Source organism: Anolis carolinensis, chromosome 1, assembly GCF_035594765.1.
Source record: "Anolis carolinensis isolate JA03-04 chromosome 1, rAnoCar3.1.pri, whole genome shotgun sequence".
NCBI classification, from domain to species: Eukaryota; Metazoa; Chordata; class Lepidosauria; order Squamata; family Dactyloidae; genus Anolis; species Anolis carolinensis.
Window position 1 is genome coordinate 46789004 of NC_085841.1, and position 14589 is coordinate 46803592.

Here is a 14589-nt window from a genome sequence, read left to right on the forward strand (position 1 = left end):
CTGACCAGGAGTACCTCTGTCTTGTCCGGATTATGTTTTAATTTGTTTGCCCTTATCTACTCCATTGCTGGTGACAGGCACTGGTTTAAGGTCAGGAAGCTTCCTTGGCTTTAGGTGGAAAGGAGTATTAAGAGTATTCCAGTGAGTTTTTGGCAAAGTGGAGCAAAATGGTAGACAACCTAGATCCTTCTCATGTGTATTCCTGTCAAATCAAGTGCTATCAATCGTGTATTTATTCATTTCCTTTTGCTATCTAAATGTGGAATAGCAAACTCTTCATTAATCAGAACTTAAGCAACTGAAAGTCTTAAGCAACTGACAAATAAAAAAAATCAAAGAAATACTTTAAAAATGAAAAAAGTTGTTTTATAATACAGTCAAATTGTGTTATATTGTTAAGTTTGTCTTTATTTGCCTTTAATTACTACATTTCAACATTAATATCAAGGCAATACAGACTTTTTGATTGGTATAGCATGGAATAGAGCATTAGTTAGGCCTATTTTAATAGTAACCTTCAAGCAATCAGAGAGACTACATTTATAGGATATCTAGCAATCCCCATGGTTCCGGTTACTGTACCTTATACTTCTGCCTCTATTCCACCATCCAAGTCATTCTTACAGATGTTTAACAAGAGTGGGCCCAGAACAGATGCACTGATCACTAATTATGTAGAAGGCTTAAAAGGCCTCAATTTTTTAAAATGATTATTCACAAAGAAGTGGTGTCAACTCAACTGAGGACACGCAGATAAGATTCCAGAAGCTTTAATCTGGGCCAGGCCCGTAGCCAGGATTTTGATTTGGGAGGGGCTAGGATTTTGGTTGGGGGGGGGGGGGGGCTGAGTGTGAGCGGGAGAGGATCTACCCTAGCAAACCTTTTGTATCGTTATCCCAATACCCCCATGCATATGGGATATATTGAGCATGGTGATCAAATCATATGAATAAACATAACAGTTTAAATAATAAATGTAAGGCCTTCTCATGGATCACCCTGAGAATTTCGGGGGGGGGGGGGGGGGGCTGAAGCCTGATCTGGGCAAACCTTGCAAAATGTCACACTACAGGTGAAAAATTTCCCAAGAGCTTTGCAGCCATGTTCTCTCTTCAGGACAACAAGTACAGACCTGAGGGATAAGGGAGGAGCTATTACATCATAACTAGGGGTACAGAAAGCTAAGAGGGACAACCTACAAGGCAAACACAGTATGGCAGATGCATATACCATGTACTGGGGCATGACAAGACCCCTTTGCTTCATTATCGAATTAGGTAAACTGGATGTGGGATCAATTTGGATTCAATTAATCTGCACCCAGTACACTAATACTCCCTGGTTTACACTGAAAACCACATCACACTAGAGAAAAAAGTCAACTTAAAATCCGGTTTCTGTCTCTTGCAGAATTCTGGGGTTTGTAGTTTATTGGGGCTGTTAAAGGCTCCTCCCTAAACTACAAACCCCAGAATTCTGCAGGAGATTTTGAGTGGATTTTTTCTCTAGTGTGATGAGGCCCCAAAAATTAGCTCTAACTTCTTCTTTTTTAAAACCCTATACATTCTTATAAAATTTGGTGACATAGTACGCTCCCAAGATGGATCTCTGGCCTAAACAAGGACAAGGATGGCCTAAACCATCATCTTATATTTAACGCTTTCCTATTTTATTTTCCCATCTTTAACAGGAAGAACAACAGAACACCTTCCTCTACGTGCTATGCCTACGTGAAGAACTAAATGAACAGTTTCTGCTCTGGCTAGAGTGTATGGAACAACATACCCTTTGACGTCTTTGTCACTCTGGGATGTTTCTTCTAACTAATCAAGGATCTTGAAGATATTACCCGCTACAAATTTCTCTCAGAATTAATAAATAATTCAATTTACAGACTTCTATTTATTTTGTTTTGCCTCTATTATTTCTTTTTTTTTGGGGGGGGGGGGAGTGTTTTGTGTTTAATATGCATGCACATAAGTAATATCTGTTAATTTTATTGGAATTTTGGAGTGTTTTCTTTTTAAAAAAGTGAACTATGTTTCTCTCTCCCTGCAATTGTGTAGTGTTTAAGTCTCACTTTTACTTGATACATACTTGTTGGGAAGGGAGGAAAAAAAAACTAGTCGCAGATATCTGTTTCAGATACAGATGAGAGCAATAAACAAAAGCAAGTTCTTATCCTAATGTAATTGATATTCTAGCAAGATTTTCAACAATTTTGTTCAGTTTGCTATCGGTAATGGAGCAGTTACTAGATCTAAACTGTATTAAGAAAATCAGAAACTGAATTGCAAATATAAAAAGGCAATTCTTTTTTTTACCCACAGGGATGAGTAATGAGGAGATTTTATGTTTATCGTATTTCTTTACTAATTTGAATTTTAAATATCTTTTGATAGGATGATGAGTCAACAGTATAGAATTATATAAAAAGTCAAATCAATTCTTTATTAAGTGTATAAAAGGAAACTGAGATCACAAACAGTGTAACTTTGTTAAGGAAAACAATGAAACAACTACACTTCTTCAGCTGCTACTCAGTTTCTGGCTGGTCCATTTAGTTAAACAGGCTAAGTTATGCATTTTGTTACCCCACGATGATATTTAAATGGATTTAAGCTTTTAAAATGTTAAATCAGCCAAATATCTGTCTGTACACAAATATATATTTTGGCCAGGGTCTAATGGAGCATTTTTATATTTAAGGCCAATTGAGAAAAGACCACTTGCCCCTCCAACCTGATGCAGCTCTCCATGTCATAAAAGTCTCCCAAGAATCTCAAGTAGATTTTGAGATTAAAGGGAATGGGTTTTACAGGAGGGATTGATGCTTCTGGCAAAAGCAATGGAATCCAACACAGGTACACGCTGATCCTGGCCTCTGAAATATTTGTGGTATCAAAACATCTCAACAGATGTTTTTATCTGCAGGTTTTTAAACTGAAGAACAAAAAGATCAAAAAGATCAAAATGATCCTGTCGTAACTATTTACAGCATTATATTTGTTTTATTGTTTTTTGAAATATAATTTTAATACCCAAAACAAGGAAAGGCAAAATATAATAACAAAAAAGAGGTCTTTAAAATCACATTAGTCGGTGAATCAAACAGCAAAACAGTACGGTTTGCTCATTTTCCTCTCTTATATTCAGGCAAGTCCCCAAGTTACAGATATCCGACTAAAATATGACCACTAGCTAAGAACGGGACTGAGACAACAGGAAGTGAAAGAAAATCTTCTCCCAGGAAGGTAAATTCATTCCTGAAAGAATTGTCATAGGGAAAAGGTGTCTCCACTGAAGCTTTATCACCAATCCTTGTTTCCACAACGAGCCAAATTTTTCAAAATCCAATTCTCACAGGGACAGAAAGTGAAGTGAAACCTTCTGAACAGGGGCATAGACCACAAAACAAACATAGGGAAGGAAGGGGCGATAACTCTTCCTTATGCAATCCAAAACTATATATATTGGCTGGAGTTACATTTAAAAATATACCTGTTCCGACATACATACAAATTCAACTTAAGAACAAATCTACAGAACTTATCTTGTCTCTAACCCAGGGACTCTATTTCTTTGCTCTGCTGGATTAATACTTACAGCAGCTTCACTCTCTACCATTTTGGGCACTGGGGCACTTTAGGAAATCTGGGAAAGTGAACTAGGAGGAACCTCCACAAAATATATCCTGTAGCAATGGTGGAGCATGTCCTAGCAGAAGATGCTGAAGGTCACCTTCTCTTGGAACATAACTGACCCTGCCCCCCTCAACCATTCAAACTGTTCTTGTATTTTTACTCAGAATAAAGTTTCCATTTACAGTAGAGTCTCACTTATCCAAGCTAAACGGGCCGGCAGAAGCTTGGATAAGCGAATATCTTGGATAATAAGGAGAGATTAAGGAAAAGCCTATTAAACATCAAATTAGGCTATGATTTTACAAATTAAGCACCAAAACATCATGTTATACAACAAATTTGACAGAAAAAGTGGTTCAATACGCAGTAATGTTATGTTGTAATTACTGTATTTATGAATTTAGCAACAAAATATCATGATATATTGAAAACATTGACTGCAAAAATGGCTTGGATAATCCAGAAACTTGGATAAGCGAGGCTTCGATAAGTGAGACTCTACTGTACATTGATAATGTTTACTCCCTGGAAAGCATGCTTGGGATTGGAACACACACACACACACACACACACACACACACACACACACACACACACACACACACAAATAAGACAGTGTCTGTATATAATATCTATTTAAATTTGGTTTTACTTATGTGTTCTACTTGACAGAATACACAGATTTGCTGTGAATACAAAGGAAACAAGCTATATCTTTGAAGCAATTCTTACAAAGCAATCCTATGTATGCATGCTCAATGAAGCTTGTTCCATGAATCTCTGCACAACATTACAGCATAAAATTATCCAAGGAAGGGCATGCAGAAAGATAAATCAGATGAATATTAAAAGGATACTTTCCATTACAGATACCGTCAATCACTTTTGGATTGAAAAGCGTATGCCACACTAAGGTGTTGCCCTCTTTGTTTTGTGGGTAAATAATTCACGTATAAAATTAAAATGATAGTCAGTAATAGGAAACTACCATGATTACTGTGTTTTTTCAGGAATATCCTGTAGTCCTCACTAAAGTTTTGGGGAGTTGCTGCCATTATATCCTCCCTCCAAAAACAAATAAACAAAAAAGTAAGCAGCCAAAAATGTCAATAGTTCAGTTCTTCAGAGACTTGACTGGGTATTGCCATTACAGCACAAAAATAATGGATGGACACTTCTTCTTACAGAAATAGTTTTGATGGTGCTTGAACTTCTGCATCCATAGTAACTGATTGATTTGAGATACTAATCAAATATGTATTTATTAGCTCAAGTAAGTATGTTCAGCACAAAGGGTCAAAGTAGGAAAAAAGGTTATAAACCTTAAGTTATTCACTAAAATCTTCATTGTTTCATATTAATATGAACATTTTTTTCTCAGGACAGTAATGTGATGTATATCAAATTATATTGCCCAGCCCCCTTTCTGGACTTACCTAAAACGGTGGATTGGCTTATATCATTCCTTGTAATATCTCATTTCACATTGCCTCATCCAGTTCTAATGAAACCTTCCTAGACTCATTTTTATCAAGCTTCACTACTGTTTTTTTTTTAAAAGACAGTTTGCAAAGTGCTTTGTGAATAAAATCACTGTGGTACAGTTAATAGTGCAGGAAATGGGTTTGCTGAGCATCTGTGGTTAACATGCTGACCAAGCTGCATATTAACATCTTCTATTCCCATCCCAAAATGCATAAATGTACATTTAGACAGAATTTCCAATGGGTTTAAAGGAACTCAATCTTTTTTAAAAATACAGCTTATGTCTAAAGAGTGGATTGGCATATCTCCAGCTTGTTACTGACTGCAATGTATATAATCTAAAGTAATACAGCACTAGGAAACAATTGGATTTCCTTGCATGTTCTCAAGGGGACTTGTCTACAAAAGTCATTTTTATAATCAAGTTTATGAACATTAAATGGAACAAAAATATATTCACTGAGTATATTACCTCTTAAAGGGCATTGCAATTGGCCAAATATGCCAAGTAACTATTTAAATTTAAGATATTTGCAAGAGATCTGGAAAGGCAGGCTTGATATACAAAGTATTTAGCATTTCATGCAGTGGTTTTCAACCTTTTCCATCTCATAGCATCCTGACAAAGTGATAAAACTGTCAAGGCATGCTTTGGCAAATTTTTGAGGAGTTTTTTTTAAAGGACTACTAAGACTATGTTTAACATTCAATAACTAAAAGTTTAATCATAGCATTATTTTAAAAAGAAATCAGTAAACAATCTTTGCTTGGTGATGTCTAATATCTAATAAGCCTTGGGGGAAAACATAATTAAGGAGCTAAATTCTGAAAAACTAAACCAGAAGTAACAAAATAATGATTAATTAAACCAAGTTCATTCAAATACAATACTTTTTATGTTTGTGGTTTTGATTTGATCTCTTAGATCAGTGGTTATCAACCTGTGGGTCCCCAGGTGTTTTAGCCCACAACTCCCAGAAATCCCAGGCAGTTTACCAGCTATTAGGATTTCTGGGAGTTGAAGGCCAAAACATCTGGGGACCCCCACAGGTTGAGAACCAGTGTCTTAGATTATACAAAGTACTTAATTTATATATGGAATGGATAGAGAAACTCTGAACAAACTCAAGGTTTAGACAGGGGCTCTTAAATATGTGAAGATTTGGCACATCTGATAAGAGCAGAAATACAGATGTTGTACTCAACAAGAGCATTTCAACACCCATCTATTTTTGACATATAACTGAACTGGAACTCCTTCAGTATACTGGAGACATTTACCAAGCCTTAAATATTTTAAATCACTGTGCAACTTAAACTTTTGTGTTTCCTCGTCAGTCAATTAAGTGTTGAATCATAATAAAAACTCCTGATCATCCTAAAATATGTAAGGAAGATCACAATAAGGCTTTAAACAAAAATTAATATATTGACACCAGAGTTTGATTTCTTACCACAGCGACATGATCCCAATTCTTGCTGTACCAGCTCCAGTTTCGTTTGGCACTGGAAACATCTGCGTCTGCTCTTCTGTTTGGAACGGTTGATTACTTCAGGCCTGTCATTGCTGTCCTCCAGTAACCGTGGTCGTTTCTCAGGAGAAGCCTCATTCTCCAATTGTGAATCTGTTTTTCCCCCAGGAAAGACAATTAGGTTAGCTTTTTCTTCAGCACAACCTCTAGATTAATACATGCAACTAGCATGTTGGCTCACTTGGCCTTTTAAAGTCCCTCGCGTACATATGTCCTCTTAATCATCAAAACAGGTACTTGGTCAGTAATCTAGGTTTTTTTTCCCTCTCAGACATCCTTTACCGATTTCATAATCACACAATAAGTTAACTTTGTTTGGTTGTGGCTCTTGCTTTGTGCCAGCACTTGGAGAGAGAACCCCAGCACAAGGTGAGTTTTGTTTTTCATCTATTTTATAGAAGCTTCTACACAGCTTCATCCACTGCCCCTATAAAAACTAGTGATAACTGTAATGAAAAACAATTGAACACAGATTCAGACTATTTTCTAGCAGAGCAGGAAAGAGATTTTTGGAGCGCAGTTTGCTAGCAGAAACTCAAATAACCAAGTGAAGGTACATGAAAGCACCATACTGTGCGTCCCTCTCACTATAAGGATAACAATCTAAATGTAAATGATTATATACAGACAAGATAAACTAAGCACCATGTACATGCTGCTATAGGCTCAGAGGAGCTCTTTAAAACCAGCGAAGGCACTACATATTTTAATAACCTTATTTGTTATGTTTTCGTCTCTTGGGAAAATCCTGTTCTTCAGAAAGAGTAGAGATAGGAAAACCCGTTTCTTTATGAAACTGTAAATTGAAAGGTGCTTGAGGTAAAACAGTTATAAGAAGGGAGAAACTAACATATAATATACTATTAATACTGAGAATACCATGGTGAGTAAAACATTTTTTCACCTCCACCAACTTTATTATGAAGGCATGTGTTTCAAGTGGGGGGGGGCCAAGTGGCTAAAATGATCAACTACAATTACAAAAGAAAAAAAAAAATTGTCTCCATAATAACGAGACATAGGAGCAAAAAAACCACATCAAAGGCTTGGTGGTTTCTGTTTATATCTGAATGGATTTGGAATATCGCTAGAGTCTATTCTTCCCCTTATCCTGGCAAGGGAGGGGCATCACTCAATAAACCATACTATATAAGGTGCTTTGATTCTCCAGTATCTCTAATGGAATTAAAGCCACTGTGTAATATTTCACTGAGTAGTAGATTTCACTACAATCTGAGTTGAAGAGCTGCAGCACTCTTGTGTATAATGTGAGAGTGATCTTACTAGTGCATTCAGCTAAAAACCCCAGCTTCTAATCTCTATTCAAGTGACACAGAGGAGCTGCACAGTTGTTCCCAGTAATTTTGCAATAAGGCCAAGAGTAGGGTTCAGATTTGTTAGAGCCTACACCTGGTTAATACACCCTAGTTTACTCTAGCTAAACAAAAGGATCTTTTCCGGCAGAGTTTGCCATTGTCTTCCCCTAAGGCTGAGATTGTGTGACTTTCCCAGTGAGTTTTATAGCTGAGAGGGGAACTTGTTATATACAGATAAAATAATAAATTCTCTGTTCTACAGTTTCTAAGGAGTAGTTTCTTGAAACTGTAGATACTCTAAAGGATTGAGGGCAAAATTGTAAAGGAAAGGAACAAAATGTTATTATAGTCTTGAAGGAAAAAGGCAGTGTCCTTAAAATGTTTTTTTCCAGCTGTAACTTACATTTGCTCATACTATCATGTCTTTATTATTCAATGTTCTCTCCCCATAATTTCCAAATAAACTATGTCAAAACTATTGTTACTGACTTTCAGTGTCTATTTATCTCCTGCCACAGTAGCATTTTCAGACTGTACATACATTGTTTCACTAACAGCACTGTGGCGATTCCCTGTTATTTCACAGAACTGCTCTTCTGCATGAAGATAAGCACAGTGAAAATGTACAAGGAAATATGTAAATAGGTAGGAAGAAAGAAAAGGATAGAAAGTTACAAAGGATTTTTTAAAACCTCCTCCATTGTGACTTGCTTCTCAAGAAAAGCTATATTTTTGGCATGATGACAATATCAGACACACCATCTTATCATATAAAATTGACACTTAGGATTCATGGCATCTGTCTAAGTGTCACTAACGGCATTGACTAATGAACCTTCAAATATCACTGCCACAATATGTTACACTATTTTTTTAAAAAAGGAAATGTATGTCATCACAAACAAATCTATCAAGAATTCAGCACAGCAGTCATGGGTTAAAAAAAGGAAGAAGTAAGAAGGGAAGATGGAAAGCCGACCGAAATGTCTGAGGTACGCTTCAAAAGCATACAATTGTAACTCTAATACTACTTTGAGTGCTATGGCATCACTCTACTGAGTCTTGAGATGTATAGTTTCATTTCAATCCTGTCAGAAAGTTTTAGTGTCTCATCAAACTATAATTCCCAGGATTCAAGTGGATGCAGCCATGGCAGTTAAAATGGAATCATACTGTATTAACTGTGCAGTGCGAAAGAGATCCAGGAAGAACTGTCTGCATCAATGTAGAGAGAGAAAATGATGAGCAGAATAAGAGCAAGCATATGAATGTGCCATATAAAAACACTATGGGATGTTTTTAAGTGAAGATAAAAACCATTGCCAGTAAAAAATAGAGAAGAATCTTTAAATTACATGAATTTTCTTACATACACAAAATATTTGGCAGACACAAAATATTTTGCTTTAAACGTTGCCCTGTGGAAACAAGTTATCTTGTAAGGTATGTGATGTGAATTTCAATAGTCAATTCATATCACCAGACATTTTTATTTTAATCTACTTGTCAAATTTTTAAATACAGGGAGGACAATTTTAACAAGTTCCTGATTAGTTTTATGCTATGCAAAAACTTTTGAATAAAAGACTGTAAATGTATTCCCAGTCCAACTACTAGAAGCTTCTGTTAGTTCCTACAATTCATCTTCTTGAATGAATATACTCAAAATAATTTTTTTAATACAGCGATTTAGGAATACGCTTTTAAAAAACATTATATGATATTATACTTAAATTTCTTTTGAATTACTTTTCCAATGACAAATACTTTTTTTTCATGAAAACAGCCTATTTAGATCTTTCAGGTAGTTCTTAACAACAAATTACTCATAAGAAAAGCTATGCTGCTAAGAGAAATATATATACCTTGCCACTGACTTAAAGTACCCAAGAGGAACAACTTTTTAATGCTAAATCAATGCAATACCAACCATGACATGATTATTAAAAATTAAATGCACAAAATCTACACTACAAGACTATTTTAAAACTTTTAAAAACTGAATAGAACATATGAATATATGAAACAGAATTTAGAGTTCTTGCTCTTCAGGTCCATGAGGTCACAAAGAGTCGGAGACGACTGAGTGAATGAAGAAAAAGAAGCTCTTCTGGAGGAAGGTAAAGAATATGACCATAATTTAGTTCCTAAATATTTGGACCCTAGTCATTTTGTGCTATCATGCATTCTAGCACTGGGGCAGGATTACGTTCCAAGATGCTGGAATTATAGCAGTGGTAGTTACAATGGTGCAATATTTTGATGCAAAAATTCTTAGATATGTGAGGTTAAATCATCTCTTCTCAACTGTTATGTTTATCTTGGTGAATGAAGAAATAGATTTTTTTCTGTATTTATTTATTGACTACATTTATTTCCCGCCCTTCTCACCTCGAAGGGGACTCAGAGCGGCTTACAAATTATATTTACCCACAGTATATTATATTATTAGCACATTAACAATATTAGCATTATATATTACTATATTGTACTATACCACTTTACTGTCATATTATTAATAATATTACATGTAATATATAACTAATATTATTATATTGTATTATTATTAGTATTATATCGTATTACATTATAAAATTATTATCAACTGCAACTAGAATCCTACTTCTAGAGCACAAAACACTATAAAACCGCAAAGGAAAAGGCAGAGTGCTGGTAGAATACAATCTCTAAAGACTATAATAAGAAGGTATGTTTCCCCCCCAGTTCCTGTTTAAAGAGACTGCTACTTTTAAGAAAATAAATAGTACCTTTGAATTCACTGGGGTTTGGTTTCAGGATCCCAAGTGGATACCAACATCCATGGATGCTCACTTCCCTTTACATGATGTAGTGAAACTGTGTCCCTTATGTAAAATGGCAAGATCAAGATTTGCTTTTTGGAATTAATTTTTTTAAGCTGTGGAAAATTGAATCTGTGGATGTAGGATCTATGGATATGGAGGGCTAGCTATATGACTGACAGTACATCATATTTCTAGTCTGCTGATTCACTAATTGACAGTGATACATGTAGGAAAGGGAAAGAAGCTACAGAACTGTATGTTCTAGATTTTTTTTTTTCAAATGGGTCAATCTCTACTTTTAATATCTTGAAAAATATAGCATCTAGCAGTTTAGAGGTGAATCTACAACCAGAAGAAAATTATTTCCCATTCCTGAAGAAGGATTTTGTATTTGAAGATTCAAGTCTCTCATATTACTGGGAAAGGTTGTAAAGGTGGCTGAACTACTGCTAGACCACACCATTATATTTACTTTGCCCTGGTAAACCAGACAAGTACCATCCCTATCTTGGATTATTGTTCACTACAATATTAAGAGTATGGATATGAAACAACATATTTTTAAAACTATTACCGGTAAGCGATTTAAATGGAAAAACATAGTGTGGAAAACAGTTTAATGGTGTAAGAAAGGCAATATGCGCTTGCATAGACTCAGTTTGGAGAGAAAACTTTGGAAATCTTCATTAGAAGCACTGTAATCCCAAATAAAGGAAATAGTGGTCAATAGAAAAGAAGATCATAGTACCGAAAAGGCAGCTTAGAAATGTTTAAAAATAAATTGTATAAATATCACTATGTTCAGGATAAACAAAGTTTACTGAAGTACAAAAGGTTTTTCAGGAAAGGACAAAACCAACATGCTAGAATTAGTTATTTTAAATGTACAGTAACCATGGAATTTTTCTCATTTATTTTAGTTAAACTCTGGGGATCTAGTGCTATGTTATATAAAATACTTCACCACATCATGGCAAGAAAAGAATGTCCCGTCTCTTTTCCCCCAGAATATGGAAATATGGAAGAGACAATATAAATGATATCAGAAAAAGGTTGAAAAAGAAGACACTTAAAGTCCGCCAACATCCATCATGCTAGCCCGGAGCATTATCCTTTCATAGCCTCTATTAGCCTTTGCTGTATCAGTGCAAGTCCTGGACACTTCATCCTGTTTATAATTGCTGATGAGCAGTAATAAGGCCTCTATGCCTCAGCTCCTGGATGTTCCATTCCAGTGCCTACCTATTAGGTAATAACTTTTATTTACAGCCTTGCCTGATGTGCTGTTCTGTTAGTACAACTCAGAACTGAGAGAGCTTTTTTAAAAAGGTGGGGTCATTAATGGTACTGTCACTTTAGGATATACAGCACACCCTTGTTTTATAATGGCACTTCTTCCAGTGAAAAGGCTGGAAGACAGCTGGATTTGTAACAGTACCCTCCACCAGTCAAACTCTGAAGACCTCCTTAAAGAGCACCTTAAAGGTCAACTGAACAACAAAACTCTCTCCAAGTTGTTTTTATAGTTAAAAGTGCCACTAACCTTTTTTTACACTGTTATCACAGACACTACATAGCAAAAGAATACCTAATTAATTGTAGACTAGAACTTTTTGTCCTTGGTGGACACATTACGTATAATAGAAATGTGAGCATGGAAGAAGCTTAAACACAGAACCAAACCAAATCCAATAAACTAGTCACTGCATTTGGCATATCCACGATGCTTTCTAATACTTTCAAATGGACCATCAGATTCAGAAAAATTACAAGTTTAATTACAGGTACCCCCCTCCCCATCTTGCAAAACAAAACATTGTGTTGATATTATTGTTATTCTTATTTATACCCCACTTTTTCCCTCCTCAAAAAGAGACACAAAACGGATTACAATAAAACTGATACAATTTAAAGCCCGAAAAACAGACAAACAATAAAAAAGAATTAGATATTAACAATATTAAAAATAAACGGTTAAACACTTTGTGTATGAAGTGAAGGACAGTTCATAAGGGGCCGGGCTGTGGCGCAGCTGTTGAGCAGCTGCCTTAAATCACTCTGACCATGAGGTCATGAGTTCGAGGCCAGCCCGTGGCGGGGTGAGCACCCGTCAATTAAAAATAAAAAATAGCCCCTGCTCGTTGCTGACCTAGCAACCCGAAAGATAGTTGCATCTATCAAGTAGGAGATAAGGTACCACTTATAAGTGGGGAGGCAAGATTAACTAATTTACGACCTGGAATGAGGAAGTGCCGTCAGTGTGGATGATGAAGCAGCTGCTCCCCCCTGTGGCCAGAATCGAACATCCCCTCAGAAGAACGTTAACTTGCCTCTGCGTGTGTCTCTCAGTCTCTGTTTGATGTGTTTATGGGCATTGAATGTTTGCCCTATGTGTGTTATAATGTGATCCGCCCTGAGTCCCCTTCGGGGTGAGAAGGGCGGAATATAAATACTGTAAATAAATAAATAATAATAAGGCCCAAAATGAGAGATTTTGATATGATCTGTGGGTAAGTCAAGGATCATTCCATGAAAAGGGGACAATTTCAGAGTGGCTTCTGGGAGTCAGCTGCCCTTTCCCATCATAGCCCTTTCCCATCCCATAAAAAAGACCTGCCACTCAAAGAAGGGTTCTCTCTCTCTTTTTTTTTGGAGGAACCATTCTCTTCTCTGAGTAGTGTGATTAAAGGTGAGAGCTTAGGCCCATCCCATGAAAATCTAACAGATGCACCAACTCCCTCTTAATTTCTTGGTGCTTCTTTGGGGGAAAACATCAGAGTTGCTGCTACCACCATTTTCCTGTACATAGAAAGGCTAGAAGTGTCACTATGGCAGAGAAAGTAGAGAGTCATTCTTTTAGGTTCTTCTAGGGTGAAGTAAGCTCTATTCACAGAGGGATTTTTCTTTACTGGTAAGGGATAGTATTTACAATAACACATGGATATGTCAACTCACCTTATCGGGTCGGTTTTTAGACATGTATGTAAGTATTCCATATGGTCAGGTTGCTTACCTGTTACCATGTTTCTTCGAGTGTACTCTGTGAATTCACACTAATGGAGAAGGCTGTGCCTGCGCAGACTACAACAGAAACTCTTCCAAGCTAAAAGTTTGATTTTTGGCGGTAACCCCACCCCTCTCCCCGTAGGGCATATAAGGCAGCCCTGGGCGTCTGCTCCCCAGTTTCTGTGCTGCAAAGGCGACGAGAAAGGGAGAGGTTTCCCAGTGGGGATGGAAGGACAGGTTTGTGTGAATTCACAGAGTACACTCGAAGAAACATGGTTACAGGTAAGCAACCTGACCTTTTTCTTCATGTACTCTGTGAATGCACACTAATGAAGACTAGCAAGCTGAGGTCCAGGACGGTGGGACAGAGCAAACCCGACAACGAGTTGAATGTCCAAACCCAATATTTATTAGGTACATAAAGAGAAATAAGGCACAATGCAGAACGAGGTTGAAACACCAACCTAGTGCATATAACGTAAGACATATCAGTGTCAAAGTGGACCCCTTGACACCATAGCCACCCGGTGTAGGCAAAGGATAAGTGCAACGAGAAATAACAATATATCCATAGGGAGAAACAAGGTGTAATCCATCCCTAAAATTGGGACAAATAAGTAAACAGTCCCCTTAGGAGCAAACAGCGTTGCGAGGGACGATAGAGGTGTAATGTAGGCAGTGTTTCGTCACAGTATAAACACCTAAATATTGAAATTGTGGAACAGAAATAAAACAATTCAAACAAGCAAGAACACTTGATGTGGTTATTTGTCTCTCAGACCAGAAGGCAAGTGCCCCGTAA

The 14589-nt window shown here is 36.6% G+C and overlaps 1 protein-coding gene across 1 annotated transcript in view; it reads right to left on the reverse strand.

The window, feature by feature from the left end:
• Positions 1-14589, reverse strand: part of zfand3 (zinc finger AN1-type containing 3) — a 192324-nt gene that overhangs the window by 26102 nt on the left and 151633 nt on the right. Inside the window, 1 exon segment of the mRNA NM_001293125.1 lies at positions 6584-6754. Within this exon segment, the coding sequence (NP_001280054.1) occupies positions 6584-6754 (171 nt within the window).